This window comes from Mya arenaria, chromosome 2 (assembly GCF_026914265.1).
Source record: "Mya arenaria isolate MELC-2E11 chromosome 2, ASM2691426v1".
Lineage (NCBI taxonomy): Eukaryota > Metazoa > Mollusca > Bivalvia > Myida > Myidae > Mya > Mya arenaria.
In genome coordinates, this window is record NC_069123.1 from 39,993,990 (window position 1) to 40,018,796 (window position 24,807).

At 34.1% G+C, this 24,807-nt stretch overlaps 1 protein-coding gene across 5 annotated transcripts in view; it reads right to left on the minus strand.

Moving 5' to 3' along the window:
• Positions 1-23,660, minus strand: part of LOC128210977 (serine-rich adhesin for platelets-like) — an 85,646-nt gene extending 61,986 nt beyond the window's left edge. For 4 of the 5 annotated variants that reach the window (XM_052915370.1, XM_052915363.1, XM_052915351.1 and 1 more), the window contains exons 1-8: positions 22,803-23,660; positions 19,489-19,558; positions 17,807-17,888; positions 15,509-15,606; positions 14,601-14,927; positions 13,989-14,045; positions 11,433-11,581; positions 2,401-2,599 (exon numbers count right to left, since the gene is read on the minus strand). In XM_052915370.1, coding sequence (XP_052771330.1) covers positions 2,401-2,599; positions 11,433-11,581; positions 13,989-14,045; positions 14,601-14,927; positions 15,509-15,606; positions 17,807-17,888; positions 19,489-19,558; positions 22,803-22,859 — 1,039 coding nt within the window. In that variant the 5' untranslated portion in view covers positions 22,860-23,660. The remainder of the gene's footprint in view (positions 1-2,400; positions 2,600-11,432; positions 11,582-13,988; positions 14,046-14,600; positions 14,928-15,508; positions 15,607-17,806; positions 17,889-19,488; positions 19,559-22,802) is intronic. The other variant, XM_052915359.1, reaches the window with a different exon arrangement.
• Positions 23,661-24,807: the final 1,147 nt, after the last annotated feature.

A 24,807-nucleotide genomic window follows, 5' to 3' on the forward strand; every position in this document is an offset into this window, starting at 1 on the left:
TTTCTTAGACAATCAAAAAGAACAATATACAGGTAAATTATTTCAGTACCTAAGATATGTGGAGTTCACTATTACAAAAGCAGATAATATATCATACCATTATGACAAATATGTTAACAGATTGAAAGCCGCCTTTTCATGACATTAATTTCTTATTTTAGGTGCCATATTTCAGACAGCTATATCAGTCTTACCAATGACAGAATAACAAATGATGCCATCTGAATTATGATGTTTGCTACAAATTAACTAAAAAATAAAGTTATATGATATCATATTCTTCCTTTTGAGTGTTCATGAAATGTTAAATAAGACCACCATGAAGAGAAAAGTTAAAAGCTAATCATATAATTTCCAGTAGGTAGAATTTTTACCCAATCAGCCTGATAACCCCTCCCAACCAATGCAACCTTCAGTGAATAACTTATCAATAATAAGTAGATTGCTTTTTTGAAAAAGCGCTTGTCTCCCCTCTTGTGTGGTTGTATCTGAGAAAAAATAAATGGTGGACATGAAATTTGTAATTTTGGACTGGAGACGAACCAACAGTGAACTTTGGTTTATTCACCCACATTAAATGGTGAATATCTACTGCGACCTTGACCTTTGACCTACTGATCTCAAAATCATCTACTAGTCTTGACCAACTAGCATATCCAATATGAAGTTCCTGGGTACAAGCATTCTTTATTTATTGAGCGAAAACTGTTTCTTCACCTCAAGGTCACTGTGACCTTGACCTTTGACCTACTGATCTCAAAATCAAAAGGAGTCATCTACTAGTCATGAACAACTAGCATACCAAGAATAAAGTTCCTGACCCATAGGATCTTTAGTTATCGAGCGGAAACCGTTTCTTCACCTCAAGGTCACAGCGACCTTGACCTTTGACCTAGTGATATCCAATTCAATAGGGGTCATCTACCAGTCATGACCAACTAGCATACCAAGTATGAAGTTCCTGGGTGCAAGCGTTCTTTAGTTATTGAGCAGAAATGAAGTGTGATGTACGGACTGACTGACTGACTTGACAGGCAAAAACAATATGTCTCCCCATGAATGGGGGAGACATAAATATCCAACTCACTCATATAGTCCTTATTTGTAAAGGCCTTTTTATGGGTTTAGGAAAAGTACTAATTTATAGAGCCTTATGAATTTCATATCTGGTTGAAAGCATGAATAATGAAGGCTAAGCCGAGATGAGATCAAGCATATTACTACCTATCTTATTATTCACAATTCCTGACAAAATAAAACTACAAAACTTTGGCTAGCCTGGAAGCCCATATGCCACAAGTGAAACTAGACAATGTCTCATATTTTAAACAGGCGTATAAAAACATGAAAAATATGTATTTGTTTAAAAAGTTACAAAGTGCCCTAACTCTTATAATTTTTAAGTTGGAATGACCCAATTCGAATTTGAGCTAGAAATCAACGAAACAACCTTTCTGACAAATTTCCAGGATATTTGGGCTGAAAATGTTACCTCTAGAGTGTTAACAAGGTTTTCCCATATTTGGGCTCTGTGTCCTAGTTTTTGACCCCAGATGACCCATATTCAAACTCGTCTGAGATATTACTGGGACAATCATCCTCACCAAGTTTCGTGACAATTGAGGCAAAAAAGTGACCACTAGAGTGTTAACAAACAAAGTGTGGACGGACGATGGACGACAGACGTCGGACATTCATCGATCCTAATAGCTCACCCTCAGCCTAAGGCAAAGGTGAGCTAAAAAAAACAACATGCAAAATGTTCTTGAACATAATTTGAGAAAGGCCAAGTAGCTAGTTGCAATGTTCCTGAGATTCAGGAAGGTGAATTTAGGTCACACTTTGTTAAGAGTTTGTCCTAAAAGGGTAGATGAGGAAGAAAACTGACCTATGACATGTTTGGGATCCTAGATCATCCGGAGGCCAAGCGGCAATAAGCCGGTTGTTGTGGTTCGGTCATCTCAGATGAATGTCACTATGCATGCTTTGGAGTTGTACATTTCAGGAGAGAATGACCAAGAAATTAGACCCAATTTGAAGGATATTAATGACATGCATTTATTTCTTATAGAACCTACCCGAGAGTATTGGATAAATATCAGTTTCTGGTTCACTGTGGCCTACAATTACGATCCTGGGGGAAGTTTATCAAGAAACCTAGGAGTGATTTTATATCTTGAAGTGCAGTGCTACTAAATATATCTCCTACATACAATTCTTGACAAAAATCTCTTGCACTTATGAAAAGAACTCCTAGGTATGATATCGCTCCAACGATTCAGAAAACATACACACTACAATCATTACCTGCTACCACCAGTCCATTTAAAGGTCAAATCAGAAGCAAGATATTGACTTGTTATGGTCTTATATAAAGGTTACAAGGCTTCTATCACTCACCAGTTCTCCATGTAAAGTTGAAGCCAGTGGCTGCCTTGCTATGGTCAGAGGTGAAGGTCACTAGGACAGCTGGAGAGGTCGACCAGAGGGCAGGAGGGGGTGAAGACCCAGAAAACTCCCCAAGTATTGGTGCCCCTGTCCCCACCCCATCCAACACTTTGACAATGTCAAAATCTTCCTCTGTATCAAAGTGACTGAACTGAAAAATAGAATACAATATATGCTTAGATCTGAAACTATGGCAATGTTTCAACTTTCAAGAACACTGGCATTGTCACAATGGTTACATGCTTCCGGAAAAATCTAACAATGTTTATTGGGATTATAACTCATAAAAGCTTCATTACAGCAATAAGTTGCACGTTGTTTTTGTAATAGTTTCTACTTTTTTAACAATAACTTGCACAAAAACTTCAGTAACATCAGTTTATTCTGAAATTTCCCTCCATTTATTTGGCAAATTAACATTTTGACATTTTTGTCCTGAAGATATGTTCAACTAACAGTTAGTTGTTTTATCTCTGGGAATTCATATTTTATTGCTTATTGCACTTGTGCAATCTGGCTCTCTATGTGCACATGGGATCTCACTGCAACATTAACTCAGCCAGATAACCCAGCTTCTCTTAGTTCAAGTGTAGGTGTGACTGATCTACAACACCTTAACTACCTGTGATAGTAAATGGTTATGACAAGTAATGCCTTCTTGATGCATAAATCAACTATTAAAATCAACACAACCTTAACTACAAGGTTATAGATTCAATCTGTGCTTTTTTCATATGTATTTTTTTGCTTTGAGAATTTGGTCTACTTATGTCAATGACAATAATATGTTTATTTTTTGCATTCATATTTGAATCTTATATCTTCAGCAGTTTCTAACAAAAGAAAGCACATTTTCAATCTGCACACATTATGATTTGTCCTATGGCCATTTTGAACAAAACATTTTTCAATGTAAGCATAACAAGGCTGCAAGTTGAAAATGGTCAAGTGGTACAAGTTTCCACCTCTCACCCAAAAGGATGTCAGTTCAATCCCCAGCAGGGGAACTTTCTTATGGCCTCTGAGAAAGGATATGGTACTGGTTTCTGGAAACGTACTCAAGAGTAATTTAAAAGCTATCAGCTTTTGTCACTATAAAGCTAAAATAAATTAGTATCAACCAAGGCTACATTCCTGACTAAACCTAAAATGCTATTCAAATCTAAACATGTGTACATGCTTGAAAATATATTAATCATTTAATGTCACTGCCTTTCAAAACTAGTTTATAAGATTCCATCAGAATACTGCTTCTAGAAGTATATCAAGTTATGAAATCTTCAGAATTGAAGAGCATCTTTTTGAAGTTCAATCCACTCTGAACGAGTGTTCACTTCACTGTGATTATCTGCTCCACCATGTGCTATGTTTGGGGTTACACCTAGTCAAGCCAGCACAATACTGGAGAAAGGTTCTCTAATAGAAATGATTCCTCTTCTAGCATTTAATATGATAATCACATTTTTTTTCCATTGATGTTCAACATCATTTACACCCATGACTAACAGAAAATAATCATCATTATGTAATTGATTTAAAGTTGGACATAAGGTGAATCTTATGACATTAGCATAAAAGTTTCAATGGTTTGAATTACAGGTTGTATCCAGGCCTGAAATAATAGGATCAGCGCAAATAATTTTATTGCTAATATTAGATTGTGTTATTTTTTGTATTTCTTTTTTTAATAGAGCTTGGAACAAAACACTTTGTTTAAACATCATTTTAGGATTGTTTTAAGTGCGGTTTTATAATTAATGAATAACTAGAGGCTTAGGCCCATGTGAGTTTGGTATGTGGTCACCAAGCCGGACATGTGGGTTTTCTCTGGGATCTTTGGTTTCCCCCACAACACAAGACCACATTCTCGTGTAAAATCGTGCTAATGAGAGTGATTAATATAATGTTGTAATAACTTGTTTCACAATCGTTCTAAATTAAATATGTTTAACTAAACTAATGAATACCTAATTGTGCTTTTACTTCTTTGACCATACAAATTACCTTATGCTAACAAACAACATCTAAAAAATATGTAAGTGAGAATAAAGCAACTCCTTCCTGATGTATAAGTGAAAAACCGAAATCAATTTATTTGGATGAGGTATTAATAAAAAATAAACCCATTTACTTTATTAATGGTTTGTCTGCATTATAGATGTAGTGTCTCTGATATCGAAATTGAAATCATTTCTTTTATCCAAATTCTATGCTGAATCTGCTAGAATTTGAATCATTTTATCTTCAAATTACAAAAACGAGAGGAAAATACCATATCTCACAAAAATCATTTACTTTAGTCAGTAAGGTTTAGTTATTAAATAATTTGCAAATTTCATAAACTTGATTTGTAACTAAACATGCCCTTTTATCTAAAAGATACAACTGCTAATGGACATTACCCATGGTTGCAGCTCCGATTATTTTTACAAGATATGTTTTTGATAATTGCTGCCAAAGTCTGATGAGAGTAAACTGTTTTCCAGATATAGAACTGTATTGAGAAGATTTCATCAGTGAAAAGTGAAGAATACAAACAACCTCCCATAATTTGACTGCTGCTTTCTGTATAATCTACGATATCATCACATTCAGCTGCAGAAACTGGAGACATTTTATGGGAAAAAAGAACTCATGATAAAATATGATGCAAAATCATAACACTTTCATATAACTGCAAATTAAATACACAAACAGCTGATAAACATCATATTTCAATTCCATAACTTACCTGAGCTAATTTAAAATAATTACGCACATAAAAAGTATGTACTTGTATTATGCCTTATTGGAGACAAATTATGCAAAAACAGTCCGCTTTAGATTACACTGCTTTTTTATTGCACATCAATTACAGAGTCTGTGCTTCTGTTTTTCTTAGGATATGTTTTACTAAAGTCATTAATAAACGGAGCAAGATGTAAGATAATTTGTAAAAATAAACTATGAAAAAAATAAGAACAACCAAAATGAATGTTTGTTATAAACTCATATTACAAATGCAGAACAGTTACCTGTCTTAAATGTTATAGCATTTACTTTTTTCAGCGCTTTATTAAGTATAAGCAACAAGTGACTAGACACCAAAAATGGTTTCGATCCAGGAAACAGACTCAAGCATGGTTCTATAAGCAGTCAGCTTTTGTCACAATCAAGCTTAAAAAAATAAGTATAAACAAGTGGCTCTGAACAGCCACAAAACATCAACCAACCCAACTCAACCTCCTATTAGGAGTTTCAGATTTTTCCTTCGATAAATAATAAAATTATTATCTAATTGTATTTTTTTTCCAATTATAACCTTATAAATACAATGTCATCCAAATTACCTTAATGAATTGATTTCGAAGAAAGATTGAATTTTTTGTAATCATAAGCACAGATGTTTTCTTCCAAATTTATGATGCGCTGTTAAAGCACTGTTTATCTCAGCTTTGAAGATGTACTATGGAAATATTATAAACATAGGTTGAAGTATCATAAGAAAAATAATTGAAGCAGGAATTTATTTTTCACTAACTCTAATACTACCAGGGGCATACCTACGCATACTCCAGTACGCTAGGGTGTACAAATCAAATTTGGTTCCCCCGAAATGGGGAAATGCTTCAATCTCGAAATCTGCGATAAAAATTGAAGACTAAAGGGGTAGTATATTTATATGTGAACCATTTTACTAGTTAAATATTGTCCAAATCTCATTTTGTGTTGGCATTCAGAGTGCATGAAGATGTTATTGTTTTTAACTGTATTCTTTGAAAACAATCCTGTGTGAGGTAACATCCCTCTCTTCCCCATCACATAAAACATTTTGGGACCAAAGCAATGAAAGACCTTCACATATGAAAAAATGTTTACAGGGTGTAGTCAATTCAAAATGCTTCAGGTACACCCATGACTGTCACCTATATGTATGTGAATATATGCTGGATTTTCACAGATTATAATCTCCACCTTAAGATCCAGGGTTTACATTGACATATTGTAGCAACAAAAACACTGCTCCAGTCTAGTTGAAAGGCACCAAAAACAAAGGCCCATAAAAATATGACAAGAAGAAGAAACATACATATACACTTGATATGCACTATAAATGTCAAGGAAAGGGAAGAGATTACTAGAATAGAGAGTGAGCACTTGCATCTTAAGATCTTTTAAATGTCTTTTAAAAAGAGAGAAAGACTCTTGAGAACTGGGCGTGGGCTTTAATTATTTTCATATAAAACAGCTCACCCACCACTAAATGGAAGTTCAACTGCCTGCATCTGTTCACCACCTTTGAATGCATTCTTTGCAGATTTCTGCATAACTGTTTCGATGAAAACTAAGTGCCTTTTAACATCAACAGCAGCCTAACCAGATGCAGAGAAATACAAATATTTCACATATATATACAAGGAGGATGCAATTAAAGCTCTCATGTTGTAAGAGAATAAAACAGCAAGGACGATATTGATAAGACATCTTAACTTCTTCAGTCATTTCTTCACTTAAAGATGCTCTCTTACTCCCAAATGAGATTTACCACAATTAATAATATAGTTTAAATATTCCAAAAAGGATGAATAAATGTCGAAAACAACGGTTCTTATGAAGGGTACCGAGTATAATTTGAAAGAAATGAGCATAAAACATGGTATTTCTACCTTGTGAGACTATAGTAAATCACAGTAAATCTTTTAGCATTCACCAATCATTTAATATTTTTGCGCTTTCTGCTATTAAATACATGGTTACAATCTTGTTATCAGTAATTAATATTTTCCAAAAATGCATTATTTAGTAAGTAGTTAAAGGTTTATCAGTTGAAATTGATATACATGTGTATGTACTGATTTTGAATAAGAGTGTCACTTTAAGTTGATTTCCTAAAATGTTCATAATTAAATTTAAAGGATTTGAGGTACAAATGTTTTTAACATACAAGTATGTATATTACATAAAATTTATGAATATAAAGTATTTTAGCTATCATTAAGTTATAATATGATATTACAAGTGTAACTAAGGAAAATTAGGAATTGAATTTTAATGAAGTTTTAAGAATACTGGTCAAGCAGTGTAGCATTCTATAGGTCACATAGCAGGGCTTACACCTTCTTCTCTTGCAAACAATCAAAAAACATAATTAAATCATACCACTAAACTTTCGTCACCTTTAGTTTTAATTGCAAAACATACAATTTCAAGGTAAAATATAAGGATATTGATGTTCGAGTAAATGATATATTGACTGGTATAAAACATAAACATTGGCCAAAAAGCTACCCTCACGAGAACTCGACCTTCATGTAATTATCGGAAAGCTACGCCTTTAAATAGCTATGGCTAAAGAGAAATAAACAAAATCATCATGATAAACACAACTTATTGTGCTATCACCCATCTAGAAACAATCCATGATCATCACGTCTTTCTTATTACATAAATTAACAAGACAATGAAGTGTCCTGTTTTGTAATGCAAATTTACATAGGGAGTTGCCAATGCAGTTTGTTAAACATCAATTGATCAATATGGATACATAGAATTAGAACATTGTTTAACACTTGTAAACAATTCTGACCATGACACTTTGTCGAAAGAGTAAAATACAATGCCACATCTTTTATTTTGCTGAAAGAGACAATTTAAACGAATTGCATATTAACATTTGATGTTTTCAATAATAATAATAACTGCAATAGTTAGTTGAATGGTGATTATAATATGGGTATTATCAACCTATTAAGATCTATGCATGTTCTCTCAAAACACATACATGTGCTATGGAAAAATGAGTTCATTTACATACCGTTTAGCATGCTTAACCATGTGAATGGAGAATTCTGTCAAAGTATGTACAACAAATTATATAAAATTAGTATTATTTTTGTACTTATTTTCATAGAGTACATGATAGACACTGTTAGGCATGCTAAAAGGTATATATATATATATATTCACACACATTTTTCCACACAACTCTCAACAAAATGTTGTTGTGTACCTTCTTTGGTCATAATTTTCTGGAGAAAAAAGAGATGGATAAATTTTGATAGTTGTTTGCATAAGTATAAGGCTAGTTAAACAAAACAAATCACATGAAATTGCGTAAATCTTGGTAACACCAAATTAAACAGTCAAGTATATAAGGTAGTATATCTTACATTATGTATTACCTGTTAAACAATAAATATGATTTACTAAGCCCTGAATATAATACGCCCTTTTTGTCCTTTCATTTTTAAACTGACAAGAATGCTGACAAGATCTTCAACAGTCTGTCCTGGGTGTAGAATCAAACTTTCATGAGTTATGTCAGTTTATTACTTAAAGATGACGTTAATTGCTAATTAACTTATTCAAAATAACATTCAAGATGTGAAAATAGCATTGTGCTAAATTTGCATAATAATACTATGACGAAATTAATTAGTTTAAAATATTATAAAACGTTTCTGTAGGGAAGCATACAAAAAGGTTGTGTTTATTTGCTAGGCTGTATTCTTTGGTAAAAAACAACAACAGCAACAATCTTCACCACTGGCAAAAATCTGGCAAGCCCTTTTTCCAAACTCAATTTGAACTTTTGCCCTGCAAATGCGTAAAGGACAAATGCATGATTAATGCATACACTAGTGTTACTGATTGTGAATTACTACTCATCATACATGTGATAACGTCCCGGACGTCCGGGATTGTCCCGGAAATCGTATCTCTGTCACGGAGTCACGGAGGGTGCATGTTTGTCCCGGAAAGTCATAAAAAAAAAACGAAAAAAAAAAATAATCTCGGAGTCGGAATCGATTATCTTAATTTTACCAATGTAAGTCAGCTATTTTGCCTGTCCGGGACACTGGTCGTAAAACACAGGACATGTTGACACTAATCCGTTAATTGGTACGTGTGTCGTCGAGGTCATCGTCAATCACCCGATAATTGATCTATCGGCCTATTGTTGTGCTTAACGAGTGGGGGAGGGTTCTTGTATACAAATTCATTGTTTTCATATGGATTTGTTTGGTCTTATGAATGATAGCTTTTAATTGATGAATTGATATTTTTCACACATTTTACCAACAAACGAGCATGAAGGTAAGTTCAAAGAAAGTGACAAAATGAGTAAAAAAAACAAAATTAAAACACGGAAAACATCCCATATTCCTTTCAAATTTCAAAGTCGATACGTCGTTATACTTTTAACAACTTATGCGTCCATAAGGAATTTTAGTGTTTTGACCTTTTTTCCGAACTATCGTGTGTATTTTTACGCCGAAATAAAACTGACGATATGGGGTTTACAGGTGGTTATATAGAGTGCTTTAATCACGTGACCATGGTAAGTCACGTGATCGCTTTATACAGCCGATTGTTGACACGTCTCTATCAAAATTATATGCATCTCCAAACGGAAAAAAGCTCATCGACTGGAAAATCTTCTTTATCGTCTGAAAAATATTGTGTGTCATTAATTGCAAACGTTTTAAATGTGATGAAAAAATAAATATTTTGTAACGGATGTTCTCAAAAGCGCGGGAAAACAGGTGCCCGTATAGTTGTTTATTTCCTGTTTTGATGAAACCGAAAGTAGACTGCATATCCTCCTGGGTAGCACTTCGTTTAAAGCCTGGGAAAATATCTGGTGGTTTTATTTTTTCAAGAAAATGCAGAAAAAAAACAACCATGTCAAGTAAAAAATACGTCTTGGCAGTCAAAATAGGTACATTTTCCCGACGTTAAAAACGACTAAAATAGCCCCAGATATGCTATAGAATGCACCACAGACGTTCCCCATTTAAAAAAAATTCCGGGGGGGCATGCCCCCGGACCCCCCTAGTGTGCGTTGACATTACGATGGGTGTCCCGGAATCGACCCAAGAAATTATCACATGTATGCTACTCATGTTAAAATGTTCTCTTGCCAAATTAATAAGAATGTGTCAAAACTTAATTGTTGAAGAAAATTTGTTAACATTCATCAAGAACCAAAAGCGTCATGACTGACGTTAGTCCATGATGCATGTTAAGGAAATGCAAATATATTTTCTGGTGTTTGACCTGTTTTTTTTATATTTCTTTTTTAAATAAAAGCATCAATTTTAAATAAACGTGACAAATGATTATATACTTAGTGTATACTTACAACTAAATGACTATTTATCAATAAATTTAGGCAGTGTCACAGTCTACAGTGTCACCTGACCCCTTAGTCTAAGGGGTTCTCAAATAAATACGCAGAGGCAGACAATAAGAATATACCGAAGTTATACTTGGCAATTAGATAAGAATAGCATGGAGTGTGGTAGCACATAACAATAAAAGCAAGTATAAAATGAGATGAGTTTTATGTGAAAATGATTTAAGAATTTATGGCTAAATTACATCAAAACTTTGTAAAATTAGAAAGAACCTATATTTTAAATTAAAAAAATTCGGTAAACGAAACATGTTTTAATTTTTCTTTCAAATTTCAAGAAAAATCATAAGACATGTTTAGAAAAAATTGTCAAAACTCAATGGGTTTCACTGTTGTACTTCTTTTCTCCATGAACAATTACTCGTTCTGCACAATTTTAATACGTTATTCTTATTAATAATCTTTAATGTGTCTTTGCTATGTATTAATTTCCAAATTAAATGAAATGCAAAACTTTTATTACAAGCAATAAATAGGTTTCAAATGATCATAGTCGTAATCAATACATCTTTTATATTTTGATTTGCGTCATTTACATAAATGATTTTTTATATATATATAATATACGTATATCATATTTGCGACCTTTTGTTATACAAGATATTTGCTTGGGACACATGAGTGAGGCAACTTTTAAGATATAAATTAGTCACAAAATATTGTCAAATGTATAGTTTATCCCCTGGGTCCCTCCACAGTCCAGTGAGATTACTGTAGTTGTGGGTACCTGGTTCTTCAAACAAAAGAGTAATGCTCTCCCCCCTTCTACCCTAGCCAGAATATAAACACCACATCCTGTGCCCACCTCTATATGTATGGTGTATCCCCTGGGTCCCTCCAGGGTCCAGTGACATCTCTGTAGAGGTGGGTACTCCGTTATTCCAGCTCCAGGATATGTCACCGTGATGCCAGACTTTGTATCTGTTGCCAGAACCTTGCCTCCACATTCATTCCCTGCAATACAATGATATTGCCAACTTAAAATTATTTTTAAGCATATCAACCAATGATATTAAAAATGAAAGAGTAAAGTAAAACAATAGTCAAAATAATACAGGAACCATAATACTGTAGAGCCATACTGTTATGTTTGTTTTCACTGCAAGTAAAAAACAAGAGCCGTCGTAAGACAGCGCGCTCGACTACGCCGCTTTGACTTAGAAGTGAATACAATAACGATGTAATATTACCAAGTTTGGTCTTTTTATGTCAAACCTAACTAAAATTATTCGATACATAAGGTGACTTTGATGCTGCCCTCCCACCAGCCCGCCCGAACAATGACGCAAGTCATTCAAATAACTTGATTTCCCATTATAAAAATGTGGTTAAGAATATACAAATATGCCTTTCAAAAGAAATAAAAAAACAATAAAAAAAACAAAAAAACAATCAAGGGCCATAATTTGTATTTAGGGTAAAATGGAGTTATGTTTCTTCTTGTAAGATGGTCGTAAATAATTTTGAATTTTATTAAGTGCATTGAATGAACGGTATATAAGTTTTTTTATTAAAATCCCAACTTGCCCTTAACTTTTTCTTGCCTAAAACTTTAACCTTAGTCAATCAGGGGCCATAACTTGTATTAAGGATATGGAGTTATGTAACCTCATTGGGTAACGGTCCTGAACAATTGTGTGAAGTATTAAGTCAATTGAATGAAGGGTATAGAAGTAATTAATAAATATCCCAACCTGCTCTAAAACTTTAACCTAAGTTCCATAGTCAATTAGGGGCCATAATTTGTATATAAGATAATATGGAGTTATCTAACCTCATTATGTGATGGCTCTGAACGACTGTGTGAAGTATTAAGTCAATTGAATGAATGGTATTGGAGTTTTAAGTGAAAATCCCAACTTGCCCTAAAACTTTAACTTGCCCTAAAACTTTAACCTAAGTCAATCAGGGGCCATAACTTGTATTAAGGATAATATGGGGTTATGTAACCTCATTGTGCGATGGTCCTGAACAACTGTATGAAGTATTAAGTTAATTGAACAAAGGGTATAGAAGTTATTAATAAATATCCCAACCTGCCCTAAAACTTTAACAGAAGTTCCATAGTCAATCAGGGGCCATAATCTGTGTAAAGAATAATATGGAGTCATCTAACCTCATCATGGGATGGCCCTGAACAACTGTGTGAAATATTAAGTCAATTGAATGAAGGGTATTGGACTTATAAGTGAAAATCCCAACTTGCCCTAAAACTTTAACCGGACGCCGACGCTGACGCCGGGGTGAGTAGTAGTATAGCCCACCTATTCTTCGAATAGTAAAGCTAATAAGATTTAATTAGAATATGCATTCTTTAAGCTGACATCTTCATTATTTTGATATGCAGTTTACACAAGGGATATATCGATAAGAAAATAAAGAACAATTACAAAACATAAAATCTCTTTTTTTAAATAAATAACCCCAATATCTGCATGAATTCATCAGTGAACATTTTCCAGATGAATACCTTAGCCGACATTTTTGGTTGGTTGATTACAGAATTTAACACAAGTTTAATGACTGCTATTTGTTATCACTTGATAAACTGTGCTCATAAAACACATAAACAAGATAAATTACAAGGCATTCAATAACCACTTATTTTTCACTGTAATACCTATGTATTACGATTATGCTCGAGCGCCTGAACATGCTTATTCATCACACAATGCATCTGCTGATGAAATATCACCATATGAAGCTTTTAAATGGACTCGCTTATGTTTTAGGACCAAATTTTGTTTTTCCCAGTAATTCATATAAAAGTACATAAGGATTTTTCTCTTTCATACCAAAGAATAAAAAAAAGTCTGGTTGTAGTGGGGAGTGAACCGTAGCATGTACAGTCAAGAAAAAATAGAAAACTGACATCTTCACCACCCAGCCACAAGGACTGATCATAGTACTGATGTGTATTTTAACCTTTATCAAATACATTGGAAATATCATGTGATTATATCCATCAACCAATTCGGCTTCAATAATTTGCTATATAAATGCATTACTATCGGTATTCGATATTGTGGTTTTCAAAGACAATATTTGAGCATATATTAACATTTGTTTAAGGGTTCCAGCAGTCAGCATTTTAGTTCTGACACTTGTAATGATTTGCCTTCAATTTATTTTGTAAAAATTTGTTTTTTAATTAAAAAGAACATTTTACAAACCATGAGCAAGTCCCTTTAAAGAAATCTTACAGTGTACTTAATCAACAACATAATTTGTGGGGTTAACGCCAGAAGTTTCCAAAGCCTTCTATATTTTAATGTTACTTGTTATCTTCTGGCATGGCCTCCATAAATTATTATAATCATTATATATGGGTGAAGTGTTTAGTAGTATAAATTTATTATACCTGAATTCATGCAACACCGAACAGCTTCATAAATACTGCACTTGTTGCATACTTTTTCTGCATTAGACAATGAATAACAAATTTTATAACACATTTTATAATGTAACTATTGTCCACTTTATAACTTGCCAAGGTCAGGAAGTACGCAAGTCACCAACTGACACACTTAATTAAGCATGTGGTTTGAAAAAGGGGGTCTAGAGTTTAATCCTTGGACTGAGGCATACATTTTTTATCCTGTGATATTCAGTGGTAACCATCATGGGTTGTAGCTAATGAAAGAGTGGAAATAACGATTGTTGCCACTTGACAGAGTGGATCCTAGGTTGGACATGCCAGTAAGATATAAAATATAAGGAAAAGCATTCTGTGCATGTTAACATAGTACCCTGACATTGGTATGATATTTATATAGCGATACATAGAAATGCATATATATATATAACATGTTATTTTCTTGGCAAGGTTGAAAGGGAATTATAAATAACAGAGGTAACCTAAAATTATAGGGACATAACTTTTGGAGTGCAAGTATGATGCTCATTCATGGTCCCTGCAATTTCAGGTAAAATCAATATTTGACAAATGAAACACTTGGTGTAATACGAGTACCTATGTCACAGCCAATCTCGTCACTGCCATCCGAGCAGTCTGGCACCCCGTCACACATTCCTGAGCCCGGGGCACAGGCTCCGTCCCCACATCGTATATCCCCAACCCCACAGGCCTGCATCTCGCACACAAACCCCAGCCTGGTGCCACAACCTGTAGCCCTCCAACGGAACTGTCCCCCTCCATTCTGACCCACATCAACAGCAACACAAAGGTCACGGTGATCACCTGTGATCGTGGGTTCACCTATCTGCCATATTCCCTCATATATACTGGCTTTTTGGCCGCCTGACCACTGCCAAACACCAGACCTCTTTCTTTGAAGACCTAAAAGGTTTATAGAACGATGTAAGCATAGCAATGGGACTAACACAATCACCTCTTCTCTTTATAATCATCTCACTAAATTCACATTACATTCAAATAATATAACATTGTAAATGGGGAGACAAGGCCACAGCTCACCTGTTGTTTTCAGTCCAAAATGGGAATAACTCAACAATAAAAGTCAGAGTAATGGGTCTTGCTGAATTAATGTGTATAATCTCAGGTACAAATGTATAAAATTTCATGCGAATATGGTTTTTGCAAAATGTCTAAGACGTTAAAGATAAAAAAAATGTTCATGCCGATGACAATGACGCCAAAGCTATGACAATACCATGACCTTTTTTCTTCAAAAAAAAACCCCAACAACAACAACCACACAATGTGAAATAATGTAGTGGCAATATTTAAAATTAGATGAACATAAGGTAAACACGTGTGATCCTCATATGTGGACTTTCGTGTGACTTGGGTATGTATTGGGAGTGAAAGTAATGTTTTCATCCTGAAAAGAAATTAACCTTTTTATCATGGAATTGATGGATTGATGTTTTAAACTACTTCAACCAACAAATACATACCAATCCAGTATGTTGAAGTCTGACCTATGTTCTGCACTCTTTTACCGATCACTTGGTTTTTGCTCAGTCCTGAAACTTTGACGATCAAACTGCCAGACCTGTGAATAATAAATAGAATAATAGATGTGATGCAGAACAACCCTGATATAAAAAATCTTCAAAGGCAACGTAATATATATAAGAAATGTAATCATTTTGAATCTTTGTTTTACAAATTTCTTAAAAATAATTCACTAATGTCGGCAAGACAGACAGCAGGATAACAATCCCATATATACATATTAAGTACATGCTGTGCATTATGCAATACAAACATTGAAAATTTAATGCAAAAAGAACAGGAAAAAAGTTGTGGTTGGGTTATATTTCGCCTTCACTAAAATATTGTATAAAGCAATTCAAACTCCCCTCTCATATTGTATTTCTTCTTATTACTCTGTCATTAGATATCATCAAATGACAATAATCCAAGTACATCTTGGAAGGGAAAGAATTTTAGTCTACACCATTGTTCTTTCAACAAGGTAGGCTATAGCACTGCTGTTTTAAATTTCAGATGCAGGACAAAGCGAGTCAGTTTTAATTTACCTACTTAAATAACTTTTAAGGAAACTCAATTACATTTGCCTATTGAGCTTTGGTATAATGTATTATCCAAGTAATTGGATAAGGGCGTTTCAGTTTTAAGTTTGGTATGTAAAGTAATAAATAATTAATGATGGGAACTGATACAGAAAATACCTATCCAGGTTGGCACAGCATGAGGAAAACTTCTTTAGCAATTTTTATTTCATTATATTTCAATTAAAATCATTATTTAGATATTCCTGTGTTATGTCTCCAGTGAATAAAAGTGTCAAATTAAAAACCAATTACAGCCTTCAATACTTCATTGAACGAATAATTAAAGATCAGTATTCCTATTAGTTATGACCTCATGCATACAAGAAGAAAACATTTTTATACAATTATTAGTCAAATATAATCAGACAACTGCATAACATTTGTCACCGTGTGACTTTCTCTTTCAAATTCTGTTAGAAAATTTATTGTTCTTTTTTTTGGTTACATCTTATTTTTCTATGATATTTACTTTCATAATTTCCTAAAGAGACTTTTGTCAGTCATTCTATTTGCAATTGAGTGTTTTGACATTTCTGATTAGATTTTACTGCTTCCTCTTCTTAATTATTATCAGTTAATTATCTCAGATCATAATCATAAACCTTACTCTTTGAGACTTTGACACTTCTCAATTATCTCAGACTTAATCTAATTGTAAATTTTATTTTTGACAATAATTATTTTTGAGTGACACTTTCTTAAATCTTCGATCATTATCTTTTTATCACTTAATTCTGATTGGTAACTTCTACTCTTTAAGTTAGTATATAAGTATGTACATTTTTCATTTAGGGAGGAGAAAATATATACATTAGAGATACATATAAACTAGGAACTTTGTACTTCTTCTTTTACTAAGGAAATATCTTTGAAGTACTTTTTTTGTGACTATATAATTAATTCACTTACTTTCATAACTTAATATATCACATGGACTATTGAATGTTTCTTGTTAAATAAGTCTTTGGATTTATCTTTGTTAACTATTCAACTTAAATGTGGAATTAATAAAGAACCAACTTTTAAACATCTTAATTGGACTTGAGTTGTTAATCAAAGTGAACCATTAAACGTGATCTGAACTTAAACGGCATCTCGCAGTTGTGCCAGCTAATTCCCCAAATTAATGGCCAACAGCACGTGCCCCTTAGACAGTGTGGCTCGGGCTCGGTGACCACCCCTACTATACCGGAGTGCATATACTGGTCCGTTCCCGACGCTGCACGACATAACTGGGGTGCGCGGTGCCACATTTCTCTTATCACTTGGAGTATTAATTGTTAATAATTTTTACCATTAATTGCCAAAAGTAAGGCCCAATTCACATATGAATAACCAAAATTCAGCAAATGGGATGTGTTCCTGCAATAAAGGCTGTTAAGACCTTGACCTTTAACCTACTTATCAAATAAATAAAGGTCATCTATTGACAAATACCAATTTGCATACCAGGTTTAAAGACTCAACAACATGTCATTGAAAGTTCTTGAACAGATGACAATGACCCAAAGCAATACAGAACAGAACAAGCTGGCACGCTTTGTAACTTTTGCTATTAATGGACTCTTAAAATTATGACTTCCCCCATCTAACTGGGGACAATTTGTAGCATTATTTTCAGCCTCATTCATTCATGTAATGACTTTTATTATGTTCGCATACACATGTACAGACCTTATACAAATGTCCTCAGCTTCAGAAAATGTGACCTGTTCTATGAACACCTTGAAACACTCAACGCCAAATTTCTGCCAGCCTGAAAATGGGAGAAATATATTCTTGTTTTAAATATTAATCAGGTACTGTTTCCAACAATATCATAATTGCAATAATCATTTATTGATAAAATATCATGCCACACTACATTGACATTGACAATCTGAAATGTAAAAAAGAGCACTTAAAAACATGCAACTTTGATAGTTTAACATTTCACGCATGTTCGCTTGACTATTGTTCAAATGTTTGCTTAAATCCTCAAACCAAACGAATTGAATTATACGAAAGAAAACTTCAAATAGTCAATTACAAGCCAAACCTCAAGCAGAATGACAGATAGATATGTTTACTTTACTTGGTAATAATCAGTAACAATTATACAACAATGGATAGAACAGAAACTTAACACCTCAGTCTTAAGATACTCTGAAGTCAATACATAAAATCACTTAAGTGAACTAGTTCTATTTTAAACTAGGCCATATTTTATGATGCATGTGTATGCATCTGGTAAAGTCATTAAAAATGTCATTACAAAGTCAAACAGAATGTTTTTCTCTACCAGAGGGCTCACCATTCACCCCTCAGACCAAGTGTTGTAGCCTCTGATCTATGAGCTTAATACACTCTTGGGTATCTTGGTGTAAAACAAGAAAAATACAATGAAAAGATTACCTTTTAAAGGACCTTAATGGAGCATTCCTTACTATGCCCTACCTGTGAGGACCTATATTATTCCAGCCATTTATAATATTTTTTCAAGTGGGCTCTTTACATTGAGGAAGCAATGATTAAAATTTGTCATAAAACAACCTAAAACATGGCAGTGTATTTTCTGAACTATTTTGGGCCTATGTTCTGCCCCATTCCAAATGCTAAAAGATATCTTTTTTCCCCCCAAAAGTGAAACTAAAATTCCTTTTTTTAATTTTTATTTCATCAAATAAATGGATCTTTCATCCCAACCAATGTATAAATAATTCATATATTCATATTGAAACAAACAAGGGGCATAGCTAGCTCTCTATTCCTGTGGATTCATAATAATTGTGCTAAGGGGCTCAGGGGCATGCCATGCCTACTCGGAAAATTTTGAAAACCAAGGTGCAATTTGGGCATTCTGAGGTGCTTTATTTACTACTGGAAAATAGACAGTTTTAGGATCATGTAGAGTTTTTTTGTCAAAATAATGTGGATTTAGCTGCATACTCGCGTATAAGCAGCTACGCGCCTGCTCTTGTTCATTTTTAGGCAAATTTGGAATTCAAAATTATAGTCAGAGTGATGCATTTCTCCCAATCAGATAGCCCTGGCCTCAAACCCGATATGATGAAAAAACACTGAATCAGTTTTGCTATACCATTCTTTGTATTATGCACCAGTTCAGGAGCCCGTTTAAAAGAAAAAAAAAAGTTTTGCCTAGAAATGAACAAAAGTGCTTTAAGAAATAGACAGGAAATATACTAAATCATGATAAGGGGGAGGGAGGGGGAGGGGGGTTGGGTGCAAGTTTACCCCAGAGGCAAATGCTTGTAATATCAAAAGGGTATATGAAAGCATGATGCTAAAAGACTTTTACATTATGATGTTTTCTACTATAGACAAAATACACCCGATTTCTCAGTCTCCTTTTATACCTGGAGGACAAGTGAGCCAGGGCGTGTCGGCCTCGTGGTACTTCAGATCAAACTCATACTCTCTCACCAACTGAAAACACACATAAGTAATTATTTAACGAAAAATAGATGACTAAATATGCAACTGGAGCGCAGCAATTTATGTAATATTATATTTACCATTCTGTATCCCACCAAGCTCACAGCTTGTGCTTTTAAAGTTTATATTAATTTTGCGCTTGGCTAATAAATATAATGGTTTAGTATGGTTGAGAAGGAAAAATAACCAGTAAAAATAACAATCTGAAGACAGTGCAAAATTAATGTTAAAATTTAAAGTCAATAGGAGGTATGAGAATAGCTGATATAGGTATTATATATAAAGCATTTTTGCATATAACATTTTGAGCTTTTTCAACTACTCCAGAAATTATTTGATTACAATAACAGAAATGGAGCAGGCTATTTTACCAGCTCAGGATCATCTGCTAGAAAAATCCTGTCAATAGATCACAATTAGTGGCTGGAACAATCCACAAGTGATAAGAGAAAAATCATCCTATTCTCATGTTGCCAAGCCTACTGTTTAATGATGATGTATTATAGGGCGAGGTTAGATATAGCTAAGTGGGAGAACAAAATACAAAATAAACCTTTTAATAAAAAAAAAACATTGCACAATTTCCCATTTCTTTAATTTAGTACCAGATGATCAAATTATAATTTTAATTGTTTGAAAAAGAAACAAATCACTTAAAAATCTCAAAATGCAGAATGAGGCATTGGGCAACTAAAGACCAACTTGTAACTCTCCAGAATTCTACAATCAAGAAGAGAGATATATCATTTCAAACTATCATATAGATTGTTCCCAATCACTGAGGCACAATAACTTCTAGAAACCTAATAGCTAAGCAGAAATGCACTTAACAACAGTTCAAAAAGATAAACTTTTTCTACTGCATGATAATAACTCGACTTAAAGAACATTTTAAATGAAACATTCATTGCAAAAGAAATAAAGGTTATCTGTTGAACTGAAAATTATTGCAGATGCCGTCTCATTTATTTCAGCAAGATGTGCATCCGCCTAATTTTTACGGACAGACTGGCATGTTTACATCAAGAAGGTTTGTGTCACTAGGCAAGCACCTCCACGAAGATGACACCAAATGAAAATGTCTTGCAGGAAAAGTGTTTAACCATTCAGATATATTTATGGTATATCAAGGTAATACAGAACTTGACAAAATGAAATAATTGAGCTGTACCAGTTGTATCTTGGACAAGATACATGTATCATCCTAATCTTTTGAGATATCTGATTTTTTTTAAGACAGTAAACTAAAAAATTAGCTCTATTTTAGTTTGAAACTTCCAAAATTAGTGAAATTGAAAAGCATGTATCTCTAGTATGTTATCTATGGTTCTGAAATAGGTGTCCAAATGGGGTCATATTCTAGTTTGACAGTAGAAGTCAGCTTTTAGCTTTCCATTACCATGATGTTCTGTGATGCCTGACATACCCTTGATTGTTGCATAAACCACGGACCTATAAACCATGGATTGGCAACTCTCATCTGTGTTGATGCGATAATCTCAAACTCACGCGTGCAGCGGGATTTCATTCCGAGATCTTACCGTGTGGACATTTTTGAGACGTCCGACATCGGCCGAATATATACATGTAGGAGACATTCATTAAAATTGACTCAAATGCGCGGTACTTTCATTTGAGTTGATAATAGTCCAAATTTATCTGATTAAAATCACAGTTATTAATTATAATTAAATCTATAACGAACAAGGCATTATTAGCAGAGTTGGCGGAAATAACCGAAGATCACCGTTAATTACCGATTTGAGATTCGGAGGAATTTTCCGATATTTGCCGAGCGCATGCTAAGGATTGTGGGTAATTTATTATTTCTTATTGTTTCACCGATATGGGGCAGTTGCCAGTCCATGGTTATAGGTCCGTGCATAAACACAACAATGTTGGAAAATACAACGAAAAGTGAAGAGCTACTGATAATGGTCATAAAGGGAATAAATATACTTTAAATGTGCAAATAACGTTACAAAATCAAACAACTGTTCATAGCAGTACAACTAAAATTGTTATAAGGGCGTACCATTACTATAATAAGTTTTTGACCATTTCAGGAACAACTGTATTGACCAAAATGCAGAAGGCTGTTCTGATTGGCCAAATTGCTTGAAAATCAATACAATCTCTAACACAGCGGATATCCTTGATGAGCATAAGGTTATAATTAGCACTGCAAAGTGTTTTTAATTGATTCAGTTACTTGTTTTAAGGATCAAGCAAATTGTTTATTATGAAAGCAGACATGACTTTGAACCTTTGGCAATGTCAGAGAAGTAGATTTGGGTCTCCAATTCAGTAGATTGGGTTTAAAAGCAGTAGAATTTCTAAATCCCTTAAATTTTCAGTCAAAAACAATGATTGAAATAATGTAAACAAAAACTTAAAGTGGGCTACACAGACTAATTTAAAGATATTAACATTTCAAATAGCCATTCAACATACTACAGTCAAGCTCTCATCAACATTTTTAATTTATAACGTAAGACAAAGACCAGGCGCCTGTAAACTTCAATATCAATTCATAACTTCCTGTGTAAAGTGCAGACCTCTTAACTTACAGTATCGCCACTGGGCGGGGTCCACTCACTGAAGATGTTGATAGTTCAATTTTTATAACTCATAATTTTATGACATCATAAACTGAGTGCGTTTTAATCCAGTTTTTAAGTGTTAACAAAACACATTATATTTTTATTAATGTTCTTAGTGGTAATGCCCTCTTATTTGTATTTATAAGCATCTTAAACTGATGCAATGTTAAATTGTTGTTAATTCATCTTTATATCACATGCAAGATATCTTGGGTTTGACTAAAAAAGGCATATTTATAGGTTATTTAAAACATTATTCAACGTCGGAGGAACCCAAAGTGTATAGCAACACTAATATTTAAAAGGAACAAGTCCAGCTCTTTTTTCTTTTAATGCACCAGTCAATTGTAACCAAGGCCCCCCACCTGGAAGTTTAAAACTTGTCCCATTTTTCCCCGGTATACCCCCGGACGTTAGGGGGGGGGGGGCGTGGTTACAATTGACTGGTGCACAAACATGTACGTGAATAAACAAAACCAATGGTTAACTTGAATCAACAGTCATGTCATTTCAAAAACCATGCACTACCCACCCTTTGAATTTGACCAGACTGAAATATACATTTCAGGAGTATATATTTATAGTATTGATTCATTTCATGGAAATAACTTATAAGCATTGAGAAAGATCACCTGTGATGTTGCAGGGTCGAGGGCAGTAACCAGAAACACAAGCGGCCACAGCAGCATTGGTCAGTGGTCAATCTCCACGGTCAGTGGTCAGTTCCCACACCCGCGGTCAGCATCACAGCAACTTCATGCACGTGTATTTTATTACAGACGACAACAACGGTACAACTCGATTAACGTTACCGGTATAATGTTTCTCACGTGGTGGTAAACCGGTTTGGCATTGTTTTAGCAATTCACCACAATATCGATCGAGCTATGCAAGTCAAAATTGATTTTGAAATTTCTTATCTAATATTCCAGCTTCATACACACACATTGAGTTAATTCCGGAACAAAATGTTTTAAATTATACATGACACTGTATTTGAAAACAAACTTGGTACATGAAGTCTGTGCCTATGTTTGGCCAAGTAGATATGATTATGTAAACTCCAAAAGCCATTATTATCCGTTATAATGGTCTTTTGAAACATTCAAAGCAATTTTAGGTAAATGATATAAATCCATGAAGGTTTCACACACAAGAAAAGATCATGTAAGAGCGTATTCCAATATCACTATACACAAGCTTGAGGATTTTTTTTAAAACTTTCTTCAATGCTCTTGTTTACTTCCTGTATTTACTTCACTGACTTTGATGAGTGAGTCGGTTCCGCCCTACATCTTAAAATACATCTCCAATAAAGTGACTACCACATACCATAAAGGTATCACTTTCAACACTTAGACCGTAATTTCACTTCAACGCTCATGTATGATAATGGGAGTTTTCTATTTCAATCCATCAATACCTTGCCGTTTGCCGTTAAGTTAATGTCAGCTCGGCTGGGAAATACGAGAGAAATGCACGTGCGTCACTATTTGATGCAGGATTAGTTATAAATGCATTTGGGATTAGGTTGTGTTTTCTGGTATAATTAGTTTAATAAATTTCATGCAGGATGAAAAGAGAGGTAATTAGCGATCCCATTAAATGTAATTGCCGCATTTTGCTTTTATATGTACTGTATACCGTAGTTTTCCGTCGAACTAGTCCTTAAGTATAAGGCGGAAATATGTAACAGGGGGAATTCAATTGTTAAAACTTTAAAAGTTTTAGTCATTCTTTTAAAATTAGATTTCGTTAAAATGAGAAAGCATGCCAAACCGAAGGCTGTATATTCCTGTTTTTTTATGGAAGGCATAAATTGCCGTCAATAACAATTTGTCGACAGACGGTCGAGTGCACCACCAATATTAGTTTAATGCACGTGAGGTGCTATTTATATCCATTATTATATTATACACGGTACTAAAACTATTTAAGTAAAGCCATCAAAATAATGTGGCAGAACAACGAATATGTGGATGTTTGCGTGAAAATTGCGTTGTATAAGACTGGGTCTGAGTGTGTTTTCTAAGTAATTTATGTGTACGGCTCGATTCAGTGACAAAATGTAACCCCCGCCCTCCTTGTCTAACGAACACTCCATTTTTTTCTACCCAAATTCTACAATAATTTTACCAGGGGGAACGAATTCCATCACATATATAACGACTAATGGCGCGTACCACCCTCCGAAGTGCTCCGTTCAAAAAGCCCTGAATGTACCAAATGGAACACCCCCCCCCCCCCCCTTCTTTTGTTTTATTTACAAGAAGACTACACACATGCATGTGAACATTTCAGAAGGAAACCTTATGTACAGTGCGCAATGCGGACTTTAATAAGTATTATTTTAAATATGTTGACAAAGGGAGTTAACTCTCAGTTTTCGTTAAAATGCTCCATTTCGATTACTGCTCCTTTCACCGTAAGTTATGGATGTTGCCAAGTTTCTTGTATTTCTCTTTCTATGGTTTTCAGAGGGAATATTAAGTATTACGGGTAACTGTTACATAAAACCATCCCAATTTATACAGTGAGTGTGGCTTTCATTACTTTACAGTTATTACATCTTCATACGCAAAAATACGGCATGTTCTGTCATGGCTATAGTTTTGATTATGAAGTTTTTCCAAGAAT